Genomic DNA, 24,182 nt, shown 5'->3' with positions numbered 1-24,182 from the left:
GTCAATTTCACTATTTGAAAGGAGTTTATTTTATTTTATTTATTTAATGTGAGATAAATGGCTAATAAATAATAATTCCCACATTCAAAATAAGTAAATAAATAAGATAAAAGGTAAATTTAATTTAGAATAAATGGAGCAAGGCAGCTAGCCACTTACTTGGGTTATTTCTGAATCAAGTTGTACCACCAACCCTCTAGTGAGTAGTGACTTAGAATTTTGTAAGATGCATGTGCATATATAGATGCATAGAGGTTAGGGTCTAAATGCTTCAATGTGGTAGTGGGGATGAGTTTGCTTTTCACTTTTCACTTTTCACACCATGAGCCACTCTTCTTTGACTTCGATTTCGATTTCATACAGATATTTTCCTAAGTTGATGTAAGATATTATTTTTTATAGAAATCAACCTTGTGCGACACGTGTTGTGTGTATGATCATTCCAATTAAATTACTAGGAATTACCTTGGGGTTGGTAAGAGTTTTAGAATCCTCTACATGAATATCGCCAAACATAACCTTTCATTAATTTCTTCCAACTCTTAGAAAAACGGTGGGGTTTCGTGGCTCACGAGAGCCTCTTGATGGTGAAAAGACGATAAAACCCTTATAAAATAATACTTTAAATTAATTAATTAATAAATAAATAATTTATTAATTTATAAAAAGATTGTGTTTATGTTATATAATATTTATACATGTATGACTTATCAATCTAAATATGATAGATGTCATGAAAAGCTAATATCTAAAAAGTTACGAGACTTTAAAAATAATATATGATTATTAATTACAAATGATAAAAAAAAAAAATTTAATGAAGAAATATGGTATTAAAACTTAATGCTCTAAAAATATTATTATTTTATACATTTAGGTGGTGTTTGTTTTTTTTATTCAACTAACAAAATATTGTTGATATTAACCAACATAATTAAAATAAATTTGTTATCAATAGTTTAATTTAATTATGTTAATTGATATTAATGAGTTACTTTTAGTTGAATCGAAAATATCAAATATTTTACTTTTTTCTATTCAATTAAAAAACAAAGCACCACCTTAGCAAAATTATCGATTTAGTATATTGACTCAAGTTAGGATAAAAAAAAATTATTATTTAAGATAATTCGTTTGTCAAATATTTATTTATCGAGGTTTTATTATAGTAAGGTTCATTATAAATACCAATTAAATATTTTGATCGTTTAAGATGCTGATGAAATTTATGTCATTAAATGAAGTTACAAACGAATTGAATCAAATATAAAGATATAAACAAATAAGATTCAAGTATAAAAGCATGAATTCGAAGATACATGCGTAGCACCACTTGATTAGTATTACATTTTTTTTTTTTGGTACATTTTTTATACCTATTGAACCAAAATCGTTCTATATTATAGTAGTAGGACAAGACTTCATGGCAACTACTGTTTTCATGTTTTTGAATTTTGTGATTGAAAGATATTTTTAATAGAAGCCATTAATAAGATAGAATAATGGTGGTGACGTGGGTAGGTGACGATGGAAGCATGGTGGTGTCCTAAATCAGATATCCACTTAGCAAAGTCGTGTTTGTTTGTTTGTTTCTTTGTAAAGATGAGTGAAATTTGAATACATTGGACCCAATAACCACTTCAAATTTTGGCCCATAATTTAGAAATTATGTACAAGTCAAAACAACATTGGTTGTAGCTGTTTGCCTGTAATTGTAGGATTGGAAATTGACAAAGAAGTCAAAAGTTTCCCACAGATTCAGAGCATCCAAACACGACTAAAATCCATTAAAAACCGTGTTCACGGCACGTTCCAAAGTGATATGACGACTCATACGAGTAGGTTGGAATCATGAACATTGTGGAAGGTGGAAAGTGGATAGTGGATAGTGGCTTTCTCCAAAAGCAAACACTAGGAAGCAACATGGCTCGGAATGAAATTCCTCAAGTCCATGCTCATTCTCTTTACAAGCCACAATGCCAATTCTAACGTACCCAAAAGGAATGGGAAGAATAACGTGGTAAAGCCCAGTTGGTATCATATCAATGGTCCAAAAATGCGGGATAAAACATGTTACTCTATAAAAGTCAATTTTTTAGAAGTGTTTTTAGAATTTTATGCCACGTCTCATTTTTCTTCAAAAACATTTTTCAAACTAAATATTTTTAAAAACATTGTTAGACAGATTTTTAATGGGCAATTCTCCCAAAACATTTACAAAAAAAACATTTTCACTAAAAACATTTAAAAAAAAGACACGGCTAAGCATACTTGAATGTTTCTTTAACTTTTTAAAAATGTTTTCTAAGTTCATACTAGAACTGCTTTTCAAAATCAATATCAAACATGCTCTAAGTTGTAGAAGAGAAGGAGGGATGCTTCTCTGTTTTGATTAGAACTTGCTTTTCCGGCCGTACCTTCTCTCCGAAATAAAAATAAATTGACCCTTGAGCAGGAATGAATACCAGATAAAACTGGTATTGGGATTACAGGGAAAACTCACTTCAATGAAGGAGACTAAGGTGGTGTTTGTTTTTTGACTGAATAGAAAAAGTTAAAATATTTGATTTTTTCTATTCAGCTAAAAATAACCCATTGACATTAACTACTATAATTAGACTAAATTTATTAATAATAAATTCACTTTAATTAAGTTAATTAATATCAATAAAGTACTTTTAGCTTAATAGAAAAAAAACCAAATATTTTGGTTTTTTCTATTCAACCAAAAAACAAACACCACCTAAAGACTACATTCCCAACAATTTGTACACAAGTGAAAAACCACCACTGTGCGCATGCTTCCTACACACTCCTCTTTGCATAAAATAAAATGTCCTCTTTCAATCTTGGAGATGCAGTAAAACCCACCTACCCACCAACCCACAACCAAAATTTGTGTCTTGTTACGCATCACTAATTTCCTCCTGTGGAAAAGTAGAAAAGGTTATGTTTGAGCCACATTGTTTTGGTAGGTTGAGAATGGTGGTGTAGTGCGTGGTCACCTGTACATGTTCTCAATTCTCTCTAGATATGCTATTCTCACCCGGGCTTACTGAAACACAGGGATATAACCCCTTATTTTGCCTCCAAGACTAGATGTTCAATGAGCCTGCCAGCTTCAGATTTGGACCCATAAATTAGGTCGAAAGGAGGAATCAGTCCTCCATTGATAGCAATTGACACCCTGCACAGTAGAGGAACTTTTGATGATAATCCTTTAGGCAGTTCCCAAATCCACCAAAAGCAGAGTCGATGTCCTTCGGTTTCAAGAAGAATTAGAAGTGTAAAACTGATAACTATCTCGTTAGAACCCAAATAATAGTTGCTATATCTTTCACAATAGAGTGACAAGAAGAAACCATTTAAGGGGTGCACTAAAAGGTAAATATCATATCACAATGCCCTGCTGAGTCATATCATGAAAACAGAGAATAATTTGAGCAAGTTATGAAGCATATCTAGTAGTAGATTTGAAAAAAGAAAAATACATAAGTTAACGGTTCCCTCGAACACCAAAATACTCGTGAACAAGAATAGCCTGCCTCCCGCAGACCCAAGAAGTGATGCAATGAGCGGTACAACCAAAAATACTTAGTATGGAACTTCTGTTGGCTTGTCAAATATGCTACGTCCATACGTGCACATGACAATCTCAACAAGAAGAGGAAATTGCAATAAAGCAAAAAAGGTAATTGGAATGCAGGCAAGAACAATGAGTGGAATTGACACCCAAGCTATGCGGTGACTAAGAACAACATAAATGGCAGAGCCAAAGGCTACCATCATGCTCAACAGTGAGAAGAAAAGTGAGGAAAGACCAATAATCAATTTGTTGGGCAAAGACTTGAGGAAATCCTCTTCTGCATAGCGCGACGTGAGTATTCCTAAGAACATCAACACAGAGGTGGATGAAGAGAATAGTGACAGAGAATCAGCCACAATAAAAACCATAAATGCACCATGTCCAATAAATACAGGGATGCCAGTATCACTTTTAGTCCCACCAGGAAGTGTAAATGCTGTGGTAAACATGAGGGCAGCAATGAGAGTGGCCACAACCATACATGATGCAGCAGTACTCTTCATCCAGCTTTCCCCTTCTTTCACCAATGTTGCATGTTCCTCAGTAAACACGGTACTTGGTGTTTTATGATATTCATTGAACTCTTCTTTATATTTTGCTTGTACCATGCTCTCCACTTCCTATCAGGATTGCATAAAAGAAATGTTAGTAAACAAGATGGAATACAAATATTTAACTTACTAAGCAGAACTCTTTGTGATTCTTTTTTCTTTCTTTTTTTATAAAAAATAGTAAGATAGCTGGGATCACCTTAAACCATTGTAGTTCCCTTTGCATCTGCAAAGCTGCACCTGAGACACGATCAAGCTGAGAGGGAGGAGATAACTTTCCAGCAAGATGTAAAATGTTGTTATGAAAGATATCATGTCGACGTGCTACTATGTTCTTCTTTATACCCAACCCATATATTAGGCTAAAGATCTTTTCTTGGCGTAGAACAATTGCATGTGAAAACATTGTTCTGCCTTTTACACCTTTTCTCCAAATTGATTCATGATCTTGTTTCATCAGTTTGACAACAAACTCAATAATTCCATGCTTGATGGCATCGTAAAGTGCGTGATCCATCCCAGCCATTTGAAGAGATTCCATCGTCAAATTTGGTATTTCCTCAAAAATGCAATCAAGGAGTTGAGAAGATCCAACGTGCACCCACTTTGTCTCATATATATGCTTGAAATCTGGGACTGTAACTAATGCTGATTAGTATTTCATTTCATACTATAGATCAATATTCTTTTGAATTGTAAAATACAAGAAGTAGTGTTTCATACCAAAGTTTATTAAAAGCCTCAAAATCAATCCATGCCACCAACTAGGAACTGCAATAGCCAGTTTAGACAGCTTAGAGTTGTTGAAGTGAAAACTTAGAATGGGATTCATGTACAATGATTTATAGACAATTATGCTTTATAAGTTCATAGGAGAAAAAAATGATTTTACAGGATGTAAAGACAAAGAATCTAGCATGAGAGAATTTATTCAAAAGTTGATATATATATATATTATAGCAATGATAAAATCTTTCCTTTTTTCCCTTCCTTTTGGTGTCTGCAGTGTGGGGCTTTTTGTGTCCAAAGGCTTTATTTATTTATCAATTTTATTTCATTTTTGCATCGAAAGCAGTTTGCAAGAGATACTTTGACCTGATAAGGTGAAGGGATTGTGCTCTAGTGAACTGGTGCTACTTATGCAAAAGGGTGGAATTGATTAATCACATTCTTCTCTGCCACAAGGTTGTGAGTCATCTGTGAGCTTTGGTATTTTATCTGCTTGGGATCTCTTGGTTCTGAGTTTGTTTTCTTAAGAATACCCAGGTGTTTCGAGTGGACGTTTGTGCAAAATGGAAGTAAAGTTTGAAGACTAGCTCCATTGTGTCTTTTTTGGTATTAATTGGAAAGGGAGGGATTAGACAGTTCTTGAAAGGGCAGAGCTCCTAGCTTTCTTCAAGTTGAAAGACTTTTTCTTGTCTAATCAAGAAATTTGCAAGAACGAAACTTTTAAGTTCTCCTCAGATTACACCATTAAGACACTTGAACAAACCATGAGTTTAGAACAAGATGATCAAGTGATAAGACTCTTGGATAGTAAGTCCATAAAGAAACACAAGAAAGACTACAACTTCATACATTTTGGTATCTGCCAAACCTCTAACCAGGATAGGCTTAAACACCTCAATTTTCATACGTTTAAGGGATAATAGACATTTTGATTACCTAGATTCTATTATTGGAGTTGTTCAAGCAAGATTAAATGATGGTCTCGTATACTTCCAATGTTTCCCTAATTTCATAGTAAGATTAAGGGATGTCGACATCCTAGATTCAGTTGTTTTTCATGTTAAGACTCATGGATTCAAGTTCAAGGAAGGAAACAATCTAGTTTCCATCATAACTAGATTTGCTTATAAGAGTATGACTACTAGTGCATGATCTGGAGCTTGGTGCACCAGTCCTAAGGCATCATATTTACCAAGGAACCATAACTCCTATTCAAAGGTCAATCAAAGGGGCATTCTTAAGTCCAGAGAGCATTACGTTCCATTCATAATGTCCATAGGGTACTGTAAAGACTATCTTATACCTATCCTTTTTAGCAATCTGAATTTGCCAAAATCTTGACTTCATATTAAACTTGGAAAATATCTTAGACTTGACTAATCTTTGAAGAAGATCTTTCTTATTAGGTATAGGATACCTAATCCATCTTAATGCATCATTAAGAGGCTTATAATTAATTACAAGTCTAGGTGTTGATATTGAGAAGCTAAGAAGTATTATGGGGATATTAGAGAAACCTACAAGTGGTGTAGGTACTTGTTCCTTGGCTTTTTCAGGTAATTCTCAGCCTATGCACTTAATGTTTCAATCTCAAAAGGGACATGGATAGTAGATCTTGGGGCTACGGATCATATGACCCAATCTTCTCATGGGTTTGTCTCTTATAGTCCTTGTCCTAATAATAAGAAAATTGCTATTGCTGATGGAACATTGGTTATAGTTGTTGGTCAAGGGGACGTAGTTATAAATCAGAATCTTGTTTAAAAAAAGTTCTGCATGTGCCAAAATTATCTACCAATCTAGTTTCAATTCACAAGCTTACAAAGGATTTGAACTGTATGGTGACTTTTTCTTTTGCACTATGTAAATTTTAGGACTAGAGTATGGGGACAATTATTGGACTTGCTAGGGAAAGGAATGGGCTCTATTTTCTTGAGAAACCTGATGGGCAAAATAACACTAAAGGTCCTATTCCGTTGTCTTTGCTTTCAAAGTCTTCCCTTTCAAATAAAAATAGATATGGTTATATCACTTTCATTTTGGTAATCCTTCTTTTAGTATTCTTAAAGTAATGTTTCATGGTTTGTTTAAACGATTTGATTTGGGTCAGTTTCATTGTGATGTTTGTGAACTTGCAAAACATAAGTGTGTTTCTTTTCCAATAAGTAATACAAGAGTTTCAATACCTTTTACTCTTATTCACAGTGATGTTTGGGGACCTTCTATAGTTCATAATATCTCTAAGATTCATTGGTTTATCTCATTTACTGATGATTGCACTCGAGTGTCATGGGTTTTTCTCCAAAAACAAAAATCAGATGTCAGTTTCATCTTTCAAAATTTTTTTCCGCATGGTGAAAAATCAATTTAGGGTTGAGATAAAAAGAGTTTGGTCTGATAATGCTAGGGGTTATTTTAATCAAGTGTTGTCATCACTTCAAAGAAAAATGAGTCATTCATGAGTCTTCATGCACTAATACACCATAACAAAACGGTATGGGAGAACGAAAAAATGGTCATCTTCTCGTTGTTACCTGAGCTTTTCTTTTCCAAAAAAATGTTCCAAAAAATTATTAGGAAGAAGTTGTGTTAATCGCTACACATTTGATTAATAGACTACCAACTCGAGTTCTTGATTATAACAGCCCCATGCAACTATTTTTGAAATTTTTTCTTGACTTTAAAATAACAAATCACCTGGTTCCAAAGGTTTTTTGGTGTATATCCTTTGTTCATATTCAATCAAATAACTGTGGGAAACTTGATCTAAGGGCTCTTAAGTGCCTTTTTGTGGGATATTCTTCTACATAGAAAGGGTATAAGTGTTATCATCCTCCAATAAAATGGTTCTTTGTCTTTTTAGATGTAACATTCATTGAAACTGAAAATTACTTTCCAAATCCTTATCTTCAGGGGGAGATATAATTCATGGAAGATAAAGATAGAGATTTTTTTTTGCTTGATCTTTCATCCTTCCCATCCTCACAACATCAAAATCCTCCGTCTTCTTCATCGCTATCCATTTCTATTCCTTTACCAAATGAGTTTGATCCAAGTACTCTTAGTCCGATGGCAAAGGATAAACAGATTCAGAGTTCTACTCACCCATTGTAGGTATATTCAAGGAGAAAGGAACTCCTTGTTCAACCAATGCGGGTTTATAATTCATAACCAATCTCTGGTGCTAATAATGTTGAGGTAACTCCTAATTCAGAAGATTATGAAAGTAATGTGTCTATTGTTAATGATTATGATCTTCCTATAGCAATTAGAAAGTGTGTTAGGAAGTGTACTCAATAGCCTGCATATCCATTGTCTCACTTTGTGTCCTATGAGAAGTTGTCTAGTGGTAATAAAAGTTTTCTTATCCACCTCCGCAATATTTCTATCCTAAAAACTCTCTCTGAACCATTAGGAATTAAAGAGTAGAAAGAAGCAATGAAGGTTGAGATGGATGCAATTGAGAAGAACAAAACATGGGACTTGGTGGAACTGCCTCAAGAAAAGAAGTTAGTGGGATGTAAATGAGTCTTCATTATGAAACATAAAATAGATGGATCACTTGAACAATATAAGGCAAGATTACTTAAACCTATGAGATAGATTATCTTGAAACATTTGCTCCTATTGCAAAAATGAATACTGTAAGAATCCTATTACCTTTAGTAACTAATCATGGATGGAGTTTATAGCATTTTGACATAAAGAATGCCTTTTTACTTGGTAATCTTGATGAAGAAATCTATATGGAGGTTCCTCTTAGGGCTTGGTTAGGCAGGTTTGCTACAGTAATGAAAGTTTTGGGTCACAAACAAAGTCAAGGTAATCACACATTGTTTGTAAAACATTTCGCTTGTGGGAAGTTACAACTTTATTAGTTTATGTGGATGTCATAGTGGTAATAGGAGATGACTTGCAAGGAATAGAGGCATTGAAAAGGTGTTTATTGCAAGAATTTGAGATTAAAGAACTTAGCAGGTTAAAATACTTCTTTGGCATTGAAGTGGCTTACTCTTGACATGGGATCTTTATATCCCAATAGAAGTATGTGCTAGATTTATTAACTAAAACAAGGAAACTAGGGTGTAAACCAATGGAGACACCCATTGAACATAATCATAAGCTTTGTGAAGCCCAATAAGATGTGATGGTAGAAAGAGAATCCTATCATACCAAGCCAAACATAGCCTATGTTATATGAGTGGTGAGTTAATTTACACACAACCCAAAAGAAGTACATCTTTGAGCAACACATCGAATTCTACAATACTTAAAAGGTACTCTAAGAAAGGGGGTGTTGTTTAAAAGAGGCAATGAATTAACATTGGAAGCATACACGGATGCAGATTATGCTGGATTAGTTGATGATAGAAGATCGATTTTAAGCTATTGTATCTTACTCGGAGGTAACCCTGTAACATGGAGAAGCACGAGTCAAAATGTAGTTGCAAAGTCAAGTGTGGAAGCTGAGTTTAGACCTATGGTATTAGGAGTGTTTGTGCTTATGGTTGAAAATAATTTTAGAAGATCTAAAGATTGTATGGAAAGAACCTATGAAGCTATATTGAGATAACAAGTCAACAATTGATATTGCACATAACCCTATGCAACATGACTGTACCAAGCATGTGGAAGTAGACAAACATTTTGGAAAAGCAAAGTTGAATAGCTGACTAATCTGTACTCCATTTGAGTCAACTGAGGGTCAACTTGTAGATGTGTTAACTAAAGGATGGAGTGGTACTGCATTTCAGTCTATTATTCGCAAGCTAGGAATGTATAATATTTATTCACCAATTTGAGGGGGTGTGTTGGAGATTATTACAATTGTAATATGTAGTTGTAGAAGATATATAGCTGTAATATACAATTGTGTAAGTTGTACAACTATATATATATATATATATATGTATATATATAATTGTGTGCATATTTATATATATAACCCCTAATTTGTAAGGACTCTTCCTTGTTCTTTCTTTTCCATTGTTATATATATATTTCATTGGTTGTATATTTTCAAGATATGAATAAGAAATACAATTTTTCTCCACAGGTACAACCCCTGTTAATTCTATTGTCTATCAGAGTGTCATTGGAGCTTTTCAATATTTGTCTCTTACAAGGCCTAATATCTCTTATGTTGTCAACAATTATTGCAATTTATGCACAAGCACACCATCATTCATTGGATAGCAACTAAGAGGGTCCTCCATTACTCAACAACATATAAGGAAAGACTACAAAGTTATGAAGAAACATAATAAAGATCCTATCAACTCTAGCCCAACATCGTAATTGTGGAGAAAAATTGTATTTCTCATTCATATTTTAAAAGTATGGAATCCTATCAATATATACAACAACAAAAAAGAAAGAATAAGGAAAGAATTGGAAACTAACCTATTAAAGAACCTTATAAATCACATATTATATACACAAAAACACACAAATCTACACAATTGGATATTCAAATAGTTGTACACACACATAGCTATATATTATAGTTGTATACACAATTGTATATCTTCCACAGTTGTATATTACAACTGTAATAATCTTCGACACTCCTCAAGTTGGTGAATAGATATTATCCATTTCCACCTTGATAATGACCTCCAGTGGACATATGGTGTGCAAATTAAGCCACTATCCAACTTCTCCTTAATAAAATGGTTGTCTACTTCTACATGTTGTACTAGGTTATGTGCAATTTTGATAGCCGACTTATTGTCGCAATAAAGTCTCATTAGTATCTCCCACTTAATCTTAAAGTCCTCTAGGATAATCTTGAGCCAAAGCAACTCACAGATTCCTTAGGCCATTGCATGAAATTCCGCTTTTTCACTAGATCTTACAACAATGTTTTGTTTCTTACTCCTCCAAGTTACCAAGTTCCCTCCAAGAGAAGTGCAATATCTTGTAGTAGATCTCTAATCAACAATTGATCTTGCTTTGCATTAGTATAAGCCTCTAATGATAGCTTCATGCTTTTCTTAAACAAATTTCCTTTCCTTGGAGTTGCTTTCAAGTATTGTAGGATTTTGCGTACAACCTATAAATGAACTTCCTTTGGGTTGTGTATAAATTGACTCACTAGACTAATTGCATAGGCTATGTCAGGTCGCGTATGTGAGAGGTAGATTAGCCTGCTGACCAATCTTTGGTACATACCCTTGTCTATAGTTGCATCCTCGCTTCTCCAAACTTGTGATTTAGATCAATAGGTGCGTTAGCTAGTTTACATCCTGTTTTTCTTGTTTCCTACAGTAAGTTAAGAACATACTTTTATTAGGAGACAAAAATTCCCTTTTTTGAGTGAGCCACTTCAATTCCCAAGAAATATTGTAGTCTTTCAAGCTCCTTTATTTCAAACTCTTTTTCTAAGCACCACTTTTAATGCTTCCCTTTCTTCAAGATCATTTTTAGTCACTATTATATCATCTATATAAACCGGTATGGCAGCTACCCCCCCTGAAGCCAAGTGTTTAACAAATAAGGTGTAGTCACTGTGGCGTTGTTTGTAGCCAACAGTTATCATGACTTTGGCAAATCTCCTAAACCAAGCCTGTGGAGATTGTTTTAGCCCATATAAAGCTTTCTTCAATTTACAAACCTTTTTTCCTTTCAAGTGCATATTAAAACCAAGTGGAAGATTTATATTAATTTCTTTTTCGAGCTCTCCATGTAGGAACACATTTTTCACATCAAACTGTTGTAAGTCCCAGTCAAATTAGGGAGCCAAAGAGAGTAGAACTACTCTCACAATGTTCATATTGGTTACTAGTGCGAAAGTATCTTGGTAATCTACTCCATATTTTTTAGTATAGTCTTTAGCGACAAGTCTAGCTTTTTATCTCTCAAGAGAACCATCCACCTTGTACTTTACTGTGAACACCCACCTGCACCCTACTGGACTCTTCTCGCTTGGTAACTCAACCACATCCCAAATCCTATTCTTTTCAAGTGCTTCCATCTCGACCCTCATGGCTTGTTTCCACTTCTTACTATTTAGTGCCTCGAATAAGGTCTTAGGTATGGCTATGGTGTCTAGGCTAGTGAGAAAATTTCTATGAGATGATGACAATTTGTCATAGGATACAAAATGGGAAAGTGGATATAAAGGGTGTAGAGTACATGTTCTTGTGCCTTTTATAACTACAATGGGCAGATTTAGATCACTAATATCAACAAAATCAAGAGAATCTCAGGAGAAGAGGACCATTTAGCTCATAGGAAGTGGTTGGTTTTGACTCTTAGACTCACACAGGTTCAATGATGGTTGCTTTCTTCCTTGAGTAAACCAAGGTTAGCCTTGTAGAATTGGGAACTTGTTTCCCTATAGGTGGACTTCTAGGGTTAGGAATTTGTGAGTGCTCGAACACAGGCTTGGACACAGATGATTGTGATTGTGAGGGTTTAGACACAAATGGGGGCAAGTCAAGTAAAAACAAATCTCCTGTATCTTTATCTTCCATGAAGGATGTCTACCCCTGAAAATAAAGATGATTGAAGTAGCTTTTATGTTCAACAAAGGATACATCAGAAGAGACATAAAATTGTCGAGTAGGTGGATGATAACATTTGTAACCTTTTTTAGTAGATAAATACCTCACAAAAAATGCACTTAATTGCTCTTAGATCTAGTTTTCCTCGGTTATGAGTGTGGACATGGACAAAAGAAACACAACCAAAAACTTTTGGAATAAGACCGGTAGATGTTGTAAAGTTTGGGAAGTATATTGAAAAATTTTCTATTAGACTTTTGAACCCCAAAACTTTAGATGGCAACCAGTTTACAAGATGAACACCAATAAGTAATGCTTCCCTCTAATATGATTTAGAAACATTTTTTTGGAACAAAAAAGCTCTTGTAACAACAAGAAGATGACAATTTTTTCTTTCAACAACCCCATTAATTAGGGAATACTAACACAAGAGGATTCATGCGTAATACCTTCATTTTGAAAATAAGGAGATAGGACTTAATCAAAGTAATCATTTGCGTTATCAAACCTAAACTTCCTACACCAAATTGAGTTTTGACCATTTTGTGAAAATTGGGAAATATGGTACTCACATCCAATTTTTGTTTGAGAAGAAAAATCCAAGATACTCTAGCGCAATCATCTATAAATGAGGCAAACCATCTAGAGCCTAAAATATAAGGAACTGTGGAAGGACCACAAATATCACTATGAACTAACGCAAAAGGAATTGAAACTCTTCTATTACTTACTGGAAAAGAATGATGCTTTGCAAGTTTACAAACATCACAATGTAATTTTTCTACATCAATTCCTTTTAACAATAAAGGGAGCATAATTTTAAGAAAGCCAAACAATGGATGTCCAAGATGATGATGATGAAGTCAATCTTATCTTTTATTGTGGATAGGATTTTGGAAAGGAATGATAAGGGTACTTGATTTTGGTCCTATTTTGACCAAACAACAACTCAAGATAATAAAGTCCATCCTTTTCCTTAGCATGTCCAATCATCTTCCTTGTACCATGTTCCTAAAATACACAGTGAGAGAGATAAAAGGTCACATGACAATTCAGTTCTTTGGTAAGTTGATGAATGGAAACAGAAATGGTGGAAAACTTGGGTACATGTAGCACATTTTTCAAAACTATGGATTTATTCTAGTGCACTTCCCCTTGACCAACCACAGTGGCTATGTTCTTATTACTAGGACATGGGTTATAGGTACTAAATTTTTGTGTGGAATGTCATATGATCTGTAGCTCCCGAGTCAATGACCCAAGAACCTAAGAAAGACATATCTGAGACACTAAAAGCAAGAGAAAGGGAATACTTATTTGACTGAGCGAGAGAGCAAGAACCACTAGGACTCAAGGATTCTTAGAATATAATGCCAAACCCAATTAGAAGCAGGCAGATTCCTTGATTTTTCAATCTCTTGTTAAGCTCAGTATGTTTACTACCACCAGAATTCACCCTCTTTTGTAAAGGGTTTTCATTGATCTAAGAGTGGATAAAGTGTGTCTGAGTTCTCTGTTGTCCACCTCTGAAACCTTGCTGTCCACCCTTGAAACCCCAAGCTTTACTCGAAGTTTAAGGCTTTCCATAGAGTTTCTAGCACCGATCTCTTATGTGTCTTGGCTTCTTGCAGTAGGTACAACCAAATAGTGTCTTTGTTTGTTGCTCTAGACAAATTAGTCGTTGATGGAGGATTCATGATGTCAATCTCTTAAGTTTGGGCAATGTTGGTGTCGCCAGCAATTTCAAACATGATGGGTAGAATTTGGATATAATTTTACAGAAAAATATAGTCATGTGCCTTTGAAATGGCAATTAAGGTCGTTAAACTAGGGTTTAAAAAGCAACAAAAAAAGGGTACTGCAACTTAGCAATGAATGCTGAAAAGATTAAAATAAAAAATAAAAATCCCAAGAAGCCTAATTTGGCTTTGATATCATGTGGAGAAAAATTGTATTCCTCATTCATATCTTAAAAGCATAGAACCCTAGAAATATATAGGGCAGCAAAAAAGAAAGAATAAGTAAAGAACTGGAAACTACCCTATTAAACATCCCTACAAATCAAGGATTATATATACAAATTTGCATTACTGGATATTCACATAGTTGTACACACACACACAACTATATATTACATCTCTATACACAATTGTATATCTTCCACAACTACAATAATCTTCAACACTAATAAACAACCCATGATTTTTGGATCACATTTTTTACTCCACAATTCTTGTTGATATTCATATACCATAATTAAAAAAAGGATGGGGTGTGAAGGGTTTCAAAATGGAGAAAAAGGATTTCGAGGTAAGGCTTGAAGGCATCCATGGGGGTCCTTGGATTTCAGTTACGGAGAGGTTTCCAGGAAATGCATTCTCAGTGGCTTTTGAAGACCAAGAAGTCGCTTGGATATTATAAAGTTTGAAGAATTGGAAGATTAAAATAAATTTATTCCTTGATTTCAATTTGTACATACCCACGTATTTATACAAGTATTCCTAGCACAAAAAGTAGAAATTTTCCTAGCCTAATTATATCAAATCCCCTTGATTATGAAATTGTCCTAATCCTCTTATAAAAAATATGCAACTATAATATTTCTTTCCTAATTATATTCTTCCACACTCCCCCTTAAGCTAGTGAATAGATATTTTTCATTCCCAACTTGAATACTGCTTAAACCTTTGGTGAGTATATCTACAAGTTGGTGATTAGTAGATACATAAGGAGTATAGATCAATCCACTATCTAGTTTTTCTTTAATAAAATGTTTGGCTATCTCTATGTGCTTCGTTCAATCATGTTGTACTAGATTATGTGCAATACTGATTGTAGATTTGTTATCATAGTAAAGTCTCATTGGGTCATCCCATTTAGTCTTCAAATCTTCCAAAATAATCTTTAACCAAAGTAGTTCACAAATTCCTTGGGCCATTGCGTGAAATTCTACTTCTGCATTGGCCTTCGCCACCAAACTCTATTTCTTACTTCTCCATGTTACCAAATTCTCAACAAGAAAGGTGCAATACCTAATGTTTGATCTTCTATCAACCACAGATCCAAAATAAGCTGCATTTGTGTATGCTTCAAGTACTAGCCTTGAGTTTCATTTAAATAGGATGCCCTTTCTAGGGAACCCATTAAGGTATTGTAGCACTAAGTTAGCAACTTGAAGATGAACCTCTTTTAAGCTATGCATGAACTGGTTAATCACACTCACAGTATATGCTATATCTGGTCTTGGTGTCTCAAGGTAGTATAGTCTATTCCGTTCCTTAGCAAGTCTAATCATCTTCCCTAAATTCTAGTCATAATATACACAATGAGTAGAGTAAAAAATTATGTTACAACCCAAGTCCTCTGTAAGTTTTTGCATAGAGACAAGATTAGTAGGCAACTTTGAAACATGAAACACATTTTGAAGTGTGAGTATAGGACTAATTTGGATATCTCCTATACCTACGACAATGGTTAATGAACCATCAATTGTGACTATTTTCCTACTACTTGGACAAGAATTATAGTTGTTAAATTGGTATGATAAATGAGTCATGTAATTTGTGACACCAGAATCTATAACACATGAGTTGGCAAAGGTTTCATCCGAGACTTTTAATCCAATGGGAATAGGAAGCTTACTTGAAAGTGCTAATGAGTAAGTACCTGAAGGTTTCCCAAGATTTCCCAACAAAGTTCTCAGTTTTTCAATCTTCTTCTGATTGAATCCGCCTTCTTCCCGGAATCTTTCTTCAATTGGTTGAACAAAAGACGAGTATGATTGTCCATTATCCTCCTATTGCCCTCCATTGTAACTGGTTATCATTCTTTTAGATTGAGCGATGACAATGGTAGTTTTTGACACCTCTGTCATTTTTCTTTTTTTCTTTTTATTTTTGAGTGGAAAATATAAAAGAAAAAGAGAGATGAATGGAATAAAAGGTATAAATTCTTGTTTTTTTTTTTTTTTTTGAAAAAATATGAAAGTAGTTGTTCTAAAACTAAAAAACCCAAATAACACGGTGAGTCATGTTATACTTAAGATGGAGGTAGCAATGATTTGTGTCAAGGGTCCTGGGGATGTGATCCTTGTTTGCTATGACGATTAGAGGTGACAACGTGAAACAGAGGCAAGGCAAATGGTGGGAAGCAAAGGTGAGGCTGACAGCGTCAAGAAGATCCAAGGGCAATGGCAAGCAAGAGGATAGTAGTGGCAAATAGCACAACGGTGAAGGGAGGAGCAAGACAAGGGGTGCTAAGATCTTCGACTGCTTTCGTGATGAGTTTGTGTTCGGGTTTTATTGCGTGCAAGGCTATGAAGATGAGGTATGTGAAGATTGACAATGAAAGAAAAACCTTTGGTGCGAGGCTACGTTAGTGTGGGTTCTACAATCAATGACATGATTCAAACAAAACAAAAGCATTTAAGGTCGACTCTAATCTTTAAACTTAGCAAGGAAGGCCGAAAATTCTTTCTTCTTGATTCTCAGATTTAGGCTCTAATACCATGTAGAATATGAAGAATTAAAAGATTAAAATAACTTTCTTCCTTGATTTCAATTTGTACATAACCACATATTTATACAAGTATTCTTAGAACAAAAAATAAAAACTTTCCTAACCTAATTCTATCAAATCCCCTTAATTACGAGATTGTCCTAATCCTCTTACAAAAAAATACAACTATAATATATCTTTCCTAATTACATTCTTCCATAGATATTGGAATAGTTGAAAAAGGCTATGGAGTTGGTGGGATCTCTATGTTTCATTCAGAAGTTTGAGGGTAAATTAAGGACACATTTGTTGGAGATTTGTTTCAATAGTAGAAGAAAATTCATTAGAATTGTGGAGTTTGTTACAAATAAAAAAACTACATCTCTGATTGTTCCTAAGGGTGTCAAAGGTAGAGGATGGGAAGCCCTATGGAAGACAATTTCCTTAATGTTGGAGAGTCTTTTCTTCTTGTCATTAGAATAGAGGAGGCGAAAGCGAAGATGAAGTACAAGACAAGTATGGTACAGTGGAGCGGGAATCGGTCTTATGCAAGAGTTGTTGAAAAAGAGGGTCCAAGGAAATGAGCTCTCTTACCAGTTGGAAAATGGGCTAGGGCTGTGATCTGAAAATGCTAAGAAAAAGTTCAAGATAGGGGAGTTGTTGGCAAGGCTCTTGCGAGAATGTTGAGGGTAAGGGCAATGATTTCCATAAATTCTTTTATAGCATATAAAGGTGTCTTCTTCGTGGATTCCATTGAAAGAGTGGAGTGGCTTCAAGAGCGAGGAAGGTTGGTAATGAGAGGAGGAACGGTTTTAAGCTTGCACAAATGGTCACCAAGAGAAAATACAATAGTTCTTGGAAAATTTAGGAGGGGTTGGATAGAATCATGTGGTCTTCCATTCCATTTGTGGAATGAAAACCAATTATGTTTCATTATGAAGAAATGAGAGAAGGTTATAGAGATGGATTGTGATTCTTTAAAGCTTGTAGATTTATCAAAGGTCAAATTGAAGGTGGAGATGAACCCAAATGTGGTGATGCCAACGTTGTTGGAGGTGACAGATGGCACCTGGGTTTTTGCAATGGCAGTTTCAGTTATTAGAGAGGAAAGAGAAGGTTTGTAAAGGAGATCCAAGTTAACCCGCTATAGAAGCGAGTTGTTTTCAATGGGAAATGGTGTGCTACGAGGACATGTGGTTGGGCAAGGAAAAGAATGGAGAACAACTACCATCCACTTTCTCTTGTTCCTCATATTATTTCAAATTCAAATGGTAATGTAAAGCAGGCTGATGACTTAAGGGAGAAGGAAGTCTGTGCAAAAGGAAACTTATGCCATTTTGAGAAAGGATGCCCAAGTCTCTCCAAACCTATTTTGATAATGGCTTTAAGTTAAATGGGACAGGCCCAGTGCCCTAAGTGCAAGCGAGGCCTATTCCGTAAGAGGCCCACTTCACAAAAAAGGTTTTGGGTCGTCTTCCTTCCATTCGAAAAAGTAAGCCCAATTGGTTGGCCTTAGAGATAAAGTCTGAGCTGCAACGCGGACAACTTGCCGAAGGTTTTAAAGGATGACAAGTCTAAGGAGTCTCTCCTAAAGACTCACAGCTTCACTCTCTATACGTGAAAGCCCCACCTAAGTCCAAGCAAGAAGTTAAGTAGCAAACATGTGAGAAGTTTGCCTTTGCTATCCCAAATGAAGAAGATGCAAAGTCCTATGGTTGGGTGTGCTGTAGCGAATAGAGAAAATAATTCTCAAAAGAAAGCTTTCTTTGAAGGCCAAGAAATCCCAAGGGAAAGAGGACCAGAGCATCTTTCTTCTGGAGACAACAAGGACGTCAAGAGAACAGGGGGCGACAAAGGAGGTAGAGGGAGTTCTGAGCCCTAATTCATTGTGTTTGTGCGGTGGTCCAAGAGGGGCTGAGATCAGAAGTGGTGTTCTCCATTGTGGGTGTCAAATCTAGGTATAGACTTCTACTCCATTCTCCATGGTTAAAGGCCAGATTTTAGATGGAGCTATTGAGTTGTCTTCTTCTCTCTTATCCCCTATTGCTTATCTTCAATCCTTTAGTCTTTTTGTGCCTTTTTTGATCCTCTCTTTAAGATCAATTTGTTATCCTTCTTCTTCATCAGTCAATTCTTCAAAGGTTAACAAGTTCTCTTCCGGTTCAATTGGGGGTTGTTCTTATCCTAAAGGTGTGGCATCCCCAGTAGTCAAGCCTAACCAAGAGTTAAAGGGCATTCTTTTCTCAGGTTACTACAAAACAACCCTAGTGAATCTTAGGTGTCTACCTTTGGAGTCAGGTCTCGCTCAGTTGGAAGACTTCCATATTGAAGGCATCTCTCCTTCAAAAATGGTTTTCATTAAGTCAATTTTGGGATCTCTGAATGTTAAGATTATCAAATACAGTGAGAGTGGAGTTTAGATGGCCAAAAACAATGTTTGCTCTGTGGAAAAGGTTTATTCTAGAAGGAAGAACAAAACCTCTTTTGTTGTCTATAGGCTTCTTTAGTTTTCTGGGTTCCTTGGTGTTTTCTGGGTATTTTCAGTAACTATGAAAATCATCAGTTGGAATACTAGAGATCTTGATTCCAAAAAGAGAAAAAGGGTAGTGAAGGATTTTCTCTGCCATGAAAATCCAAATGTTGTTTTGCTACAAGAAACAAATAGGGAGTCTTGTGATAGTAGGATTGCAGGTAGTGTGTGGAAGGTCAGAAACAATGAGTGGGTTGTTCTCCTAGCTAGTAGGGCTTCGAGAGGAGTGACAATTTTTTAGGATACTTTGAGGTTTAAGTGCTTAGAGGTTGTCCTAGGGTCTTTCTCAGTAACAGTTAAGTTTGAGTCAAAGGACAATGGGTCTTTTTGGCTAACTTCAATCTATGGTGCTAGTATGTCCCAACTTAGAAAGGACTTTTGGATGGAGCTTCAAGATCTTTCAGGTTTAACTTTTCTAAAATGGCGTGTTGGTGAGGATTTTAATGTTATAAGAAGAATTTCAAAAAAGTTAGGCGGCTCCAGGTTAACCCCTAGCATGAGGGATTTTGATGATTTTATAAGAGAATATGAGTTAATTGATCCTCCTCTTAGGAATGTATCCTTCACATGCTCAAATTTGCAAGAAAACCCTATTTGCAAAAGTTGAATAGATTCTTATTTCCTAGTGAGTGGGAGTAAGTATTCACTTAAAGCATCCAAGAAGCACTCCTAAGATTGACTTTAGATGATTGTCCAATTGTATTAGACACCAATCCTTTTAATTAGAGGCCAACACCTTTTAGATTTGAAAACATGTGGTTGTTTCATTCATATTTCAAGGATAATTTAAGTTGTTGGTAGAATGAGTGTTGGTTTGAAGAATGGGAAGGTCACAGAGACATGAAAAAGTTACAGTTTGTCAAGTCAAAATTGAAAGAGTAGAATAAGGTGTCTTTTGGAAACTTGAAAGAAAAAAAAAATATCCTTTTGGACATTGTGGGTTTGGATGAGGAGGAACAAGAAGGGATTTTTACACTTGAACTAACAACAAGGAGAACTTTAAGGAAGGGCGAATTGGAAGAGGTGTTGCTAAAGGAAGAGGTGTTTTTGAGGCAAAAATTAGGGTCAAATGGATAAGAGAAGGGGATTTTAACTTTAAATTTTTTCATAAGGTGGCCAATAGCAGGTGGAATAGGAAGTTCATTAAGTCCTTGGTGTCAAAAGATGGGGTAGTCTTAGATAACATTGAAAACATTTTAGAGGAGATTAAGCGCCATTTTGGGAAGTTATTCTCCAAGCCTTCAGGTGGTTCTTGGAGGATTGAAAGCTTGGATTAATAACCTATTTCAATAGAGAGTGCCAAGGGGTCGGATCGCTCTTTTTCAAAAGAGGGGATTCACAATGTTGTGTTGCATTTAAACAAGGAAAAGGCCCTTGGACCAAATGGCTTCACCATTGGGTTTTATTAGGAGTGTTGGGAGACAATTAAGGTTGATATTTTAAGAGTGTTCTTAGAGTTTCACAATAATGAGATAATTAATCAAAGCACAAACATTGTCTTCATTGCTTTAATGCCAAAAAAGACTCGAACAAGAAGGATTTCATATCATAGACCCATTAGTTTGATTACCAGTTTGTACAAGATCATAGCCAAGGTACTCTCAAGGCGATTGCGTAAAGTCCTCCAAGACACCATTTTCTTGACTCAAGGTGTTTTTGTTGAGAGGAGACAAATTCTGGATGTTGTCTTGATTGCTAATGAGTTGGTGGATGAGAAAAGGAGATCAAGAGAGGAAGGGGTAGTCTTCAAAATTAATTTTGAAAAGGCTTATGACCATGTTGATTGGGGCATTTTGGACCATGTTCTTGAAAGAAAAAGCTTTAGTTCAAAATGGAGGTCCTGGATGAGGAGATGTTTATATTTGACAACTTTTGCAATCTTAGTGAATGGAAATGCCAAGGGTTGGGTTAAGGCATATAGAGGCCTAAGACAAGGAGATCCGCTTTCTTCTTTTCTCTTCACCATTGTGGTTGATGTTTTAAGTAAGTTGGTAGTGATAGCAAAGGAGAAAGGTTTATTTGAAGGATTTCTAGTGAGTAAAAATAGGACCAGAGTGTCTCATTTACAATTTGTTAACAACACCATCTTTTTTTTTAGAGCTTCCTTGGAAGAGCTACAATCTCTTGAGCTAATTTTGTTGGTGTTCAGGTGTCTGTCAAGGCTAACAATCGATCTAAATAAAAGCACTCTTTCTAGAATCAACATTAGTCAAGATCAAACCGCTAGGTTGGTTTCATTGCTTGATTGTGTAGTCTCTGAGTGGCTTTTAATGTATTTGGGTCTTCCTTTAAGGGGACCTAAAATCGATTTCCTTTTGGGATCTAGTGTTGAATAGTCTCTAGGAGGTTAAATGGTTGGAAAAAAGTTCTTTTGCCTTTGGGGATAGAATTACCCTAATTTAGTTTTGTTTATCGTACATCCTGAGCTACTTTTAATCTCTTTTCAAGATTCTAGCTTTAATAGCTTTAAGGATTGAAAAAATACAAAGAGATTTTTTATGGTCAGGCTTTGGGAAGGGTAAAAGGGATCATTTGGACAGTTGGGACATAATGTGCAGGCTTAAGGAGTTTCGTGGGTTAAGATTTAGGAAAATTACTCTGAGGAACCAAGCTTTATTAGGGAAGTGACTTTGGAGGTACCCTAAAGAAAGTTATACTCTTTGGCATCAAGTTATTTTGAGCATCTATAGGACACATCCTAATGGATGGAACACCAACAATATAGTCAGATGGTCACATCATTGCCCCTGAAAGGCCATTACAAATATTCTCCAAGTTTTTTCTACACACACTAGCTTTATTGTGGGTGATGGGACTAGAATTCGTTTTTGGGAAGATTTATGGTGAGAAGACCAACCTTTATGCTTGCAATTTCCAAGACTTTTTAGAGTCACCATAATTAAAACCTTTCCATTTCAGTCATCTTGGGTAATGACACCTCTTTGTCTTGGGATCTTATATTCCACTAGAATCTAATTGATGTGAAGATTAAGGATCTTGAAATACTAACGTCTTTACTTTCCCATGTACATTTGACTCCTTTTGTTCCAATTGCGAAAGTTTGGGTACCGTCCTCTTCAAGAGTATTTTCAATAAAATATTTTCTTTTAACATTATCTAATTTCTTAGATTCTGTTCCTTTCTACCCAATTATTTTTTTGTAGAAATCAAGAGTCCCTCTAAGGTTATGGCCTTTGCCTAGTTAGTGGCACATAAGAAAGTAAATATCAATGACATGCTACATTTGAGAAGGTCTTTCAAAGCCCTTAGCCTTGATTGGTGCATCCTACGTAGGAGTAAAGAAACAATTGATCATCCTTTCTTACATTGTCCAATTACTTTGGGATTATGGCATGGGATATTCTCACAGGCTAGGATGGCGTGGGTTCAATCAACAGTATTTGCAATATGATGGTGATTTCTTTCGAGTGCTCTAGGAACTCTATTAGAGGCAAGACTCTTTGGAGGATCACGTCTCTCTTTGTTGTGGATTGTATGGAGAGAAAGGAATGCTAGGATTTTCAAAGACACTTGGAAGACGCCAAAGATGATGTGGGATTTGCTTCATTTCTATGTTTTTTTTTTTTTATTTTGGCTTATTGTATATACGTGTTTAAACCCTATCCTTCGAGTGTAATTCAGCTTAGTTGGCTTTCAATATGTACACCCTAAGGTTAGGCCTACAAGGTCAAGAAATGTTATACTTGTATATACTTTTTTGTGCCTTTTGTATAACCCTCCTTTTATAGTGGAGGTTTCATTAGGTCTTTTTTATCAGGTTTGTATATCATGGAGAGGATTTCTCATCCTTCTCATGTTTTATTCATTCTTAATTAATACATATGTTTGTTTATGATAAATATATATATATATATATATATATATATATATATATAGAGAGAGAGAGAGAGAGAGAGAGAGAGATACACACCAAAATTATAGAGGTTTGCATTTGTTGTAATTATCAAACTTATTGTGTGCGTAAATATATGTAATCTGCATCTATGAGAAAAGAATAACTCATTTCATTCCTCAAACCATTATCTTTAATACACCCTCTATTATTTATCAAAAAATTAAAGGGGGTATCAGATGGAAGGGTAAAGGCCTTTGGTGTCCTAATAGGCATACTGGTAAAAAATTGATTAGAGAATATTTAATTGGTTGATTTTATCTTGTCTAACATGGTTAGTATTAAAGAAAAACATTTAGAGAAATTTGTTAAATTAAATAGTTAAAAACCATCACTTAAAGTATGCCAGTTTTTTTGCATTACCAATTTCATGAGGAGAGAGACGACAAAGAGATCTAGCATACCTCGGCTAATTAGATGTTGGCCCTGCCGAGAACTTTCAGGGTTGTCTTCATCAGCTGGTGCCTGATGGGGCTGTTCATGCTCTTGATATTGTTCATCAAATGGTTTTATATGTATAACTGCAGCAGAAAAACTTTCAGTCAATAATGACAGAAAATGAAATGCCAACTATTCATGAGCTTTGAAAATTTCTTCATGTTTGTACCTTGCAGACATAGAAGGTTTCAGGAAAGGTTTATACACTCTCCTTTTCTCAGATGGACAGGTTATACACATTGGGTGGGGGGGTTTCATAATCAGAATTACAACAAAACGACATTGTATCAACAGGCACTAGCCAAAAGTGTAACCTTATCTTATTATTCTAGATAGGCCACTAAGTGTAGGCTCATTGACAGTTTAAAATTTGTTCATGGAATGAAGTAGCTCAAGATGTCTTGCCATCTTCTCAATCACTTTGCCATAG

The 24,182-nt window shown here is 35.2% G+C and overlaps 1 protein-coding gene across 6 annotated transcripts in view; it reads right to left on the bottom strand.

Moving 5' to 3' along the window:
• Window positions 1-3,373: 3,373 nt before the first annotated feature.
• Window positions 3,374-24,182, bottom strand: part of LOC100245499 (uncharacterized) — a 33,649-nt gene continuing 12,840 nt past the window's right edge. For 5 of the 6 annotated variants that reach the window (XM_010651093.3, XM_010651094.3, XM_019219668.2 and 2 more), the window contains 4 exons: window positions 23,719-23,835; window positions 4,861-4,908; window positions 4,337-4,773; window positions 3,374-4,206 (listed from right to left, as the gene is read on the bottom strand). In XM_010651093.3, coding sequence (XP_010649395.1) covers window positions 3,595-4,206; window positions 4,337-4,773; window positions 4,861-4,908; window positions 23,719-23,835 — 1,214 coding nt within the window. In that variant the 3' untranslated portion in view covers window positions 3,374-3,594. The remainder of the gene's footprint in view (window positions 4,207-4,336; window positions 4,774-4,860; window positions 4,909-23,718; window positions 23,836-24,182) is intronic. The other variant, XM_019219667.2, reaches the window with a different exon arrangement.

This window comes from Vitis vinifera, chromosome 4 (genome assembly GCF_030704535.1).
Source record: "Vitis vinifera cultivar Pinot Noir 40024 chromosome 4, ASM3070453v1".
Lineage (NCBI taxonomy): Eukaryota > Viridiplantae > Streptophyta > Magnoliopsida > Vitales > Vitaceae > Vitis > Vitis vinifera.
Note: the sequence above shows the minus strand (reverse complement) of the source record. Positions and strands in the feature narration are given on the sequence as shown.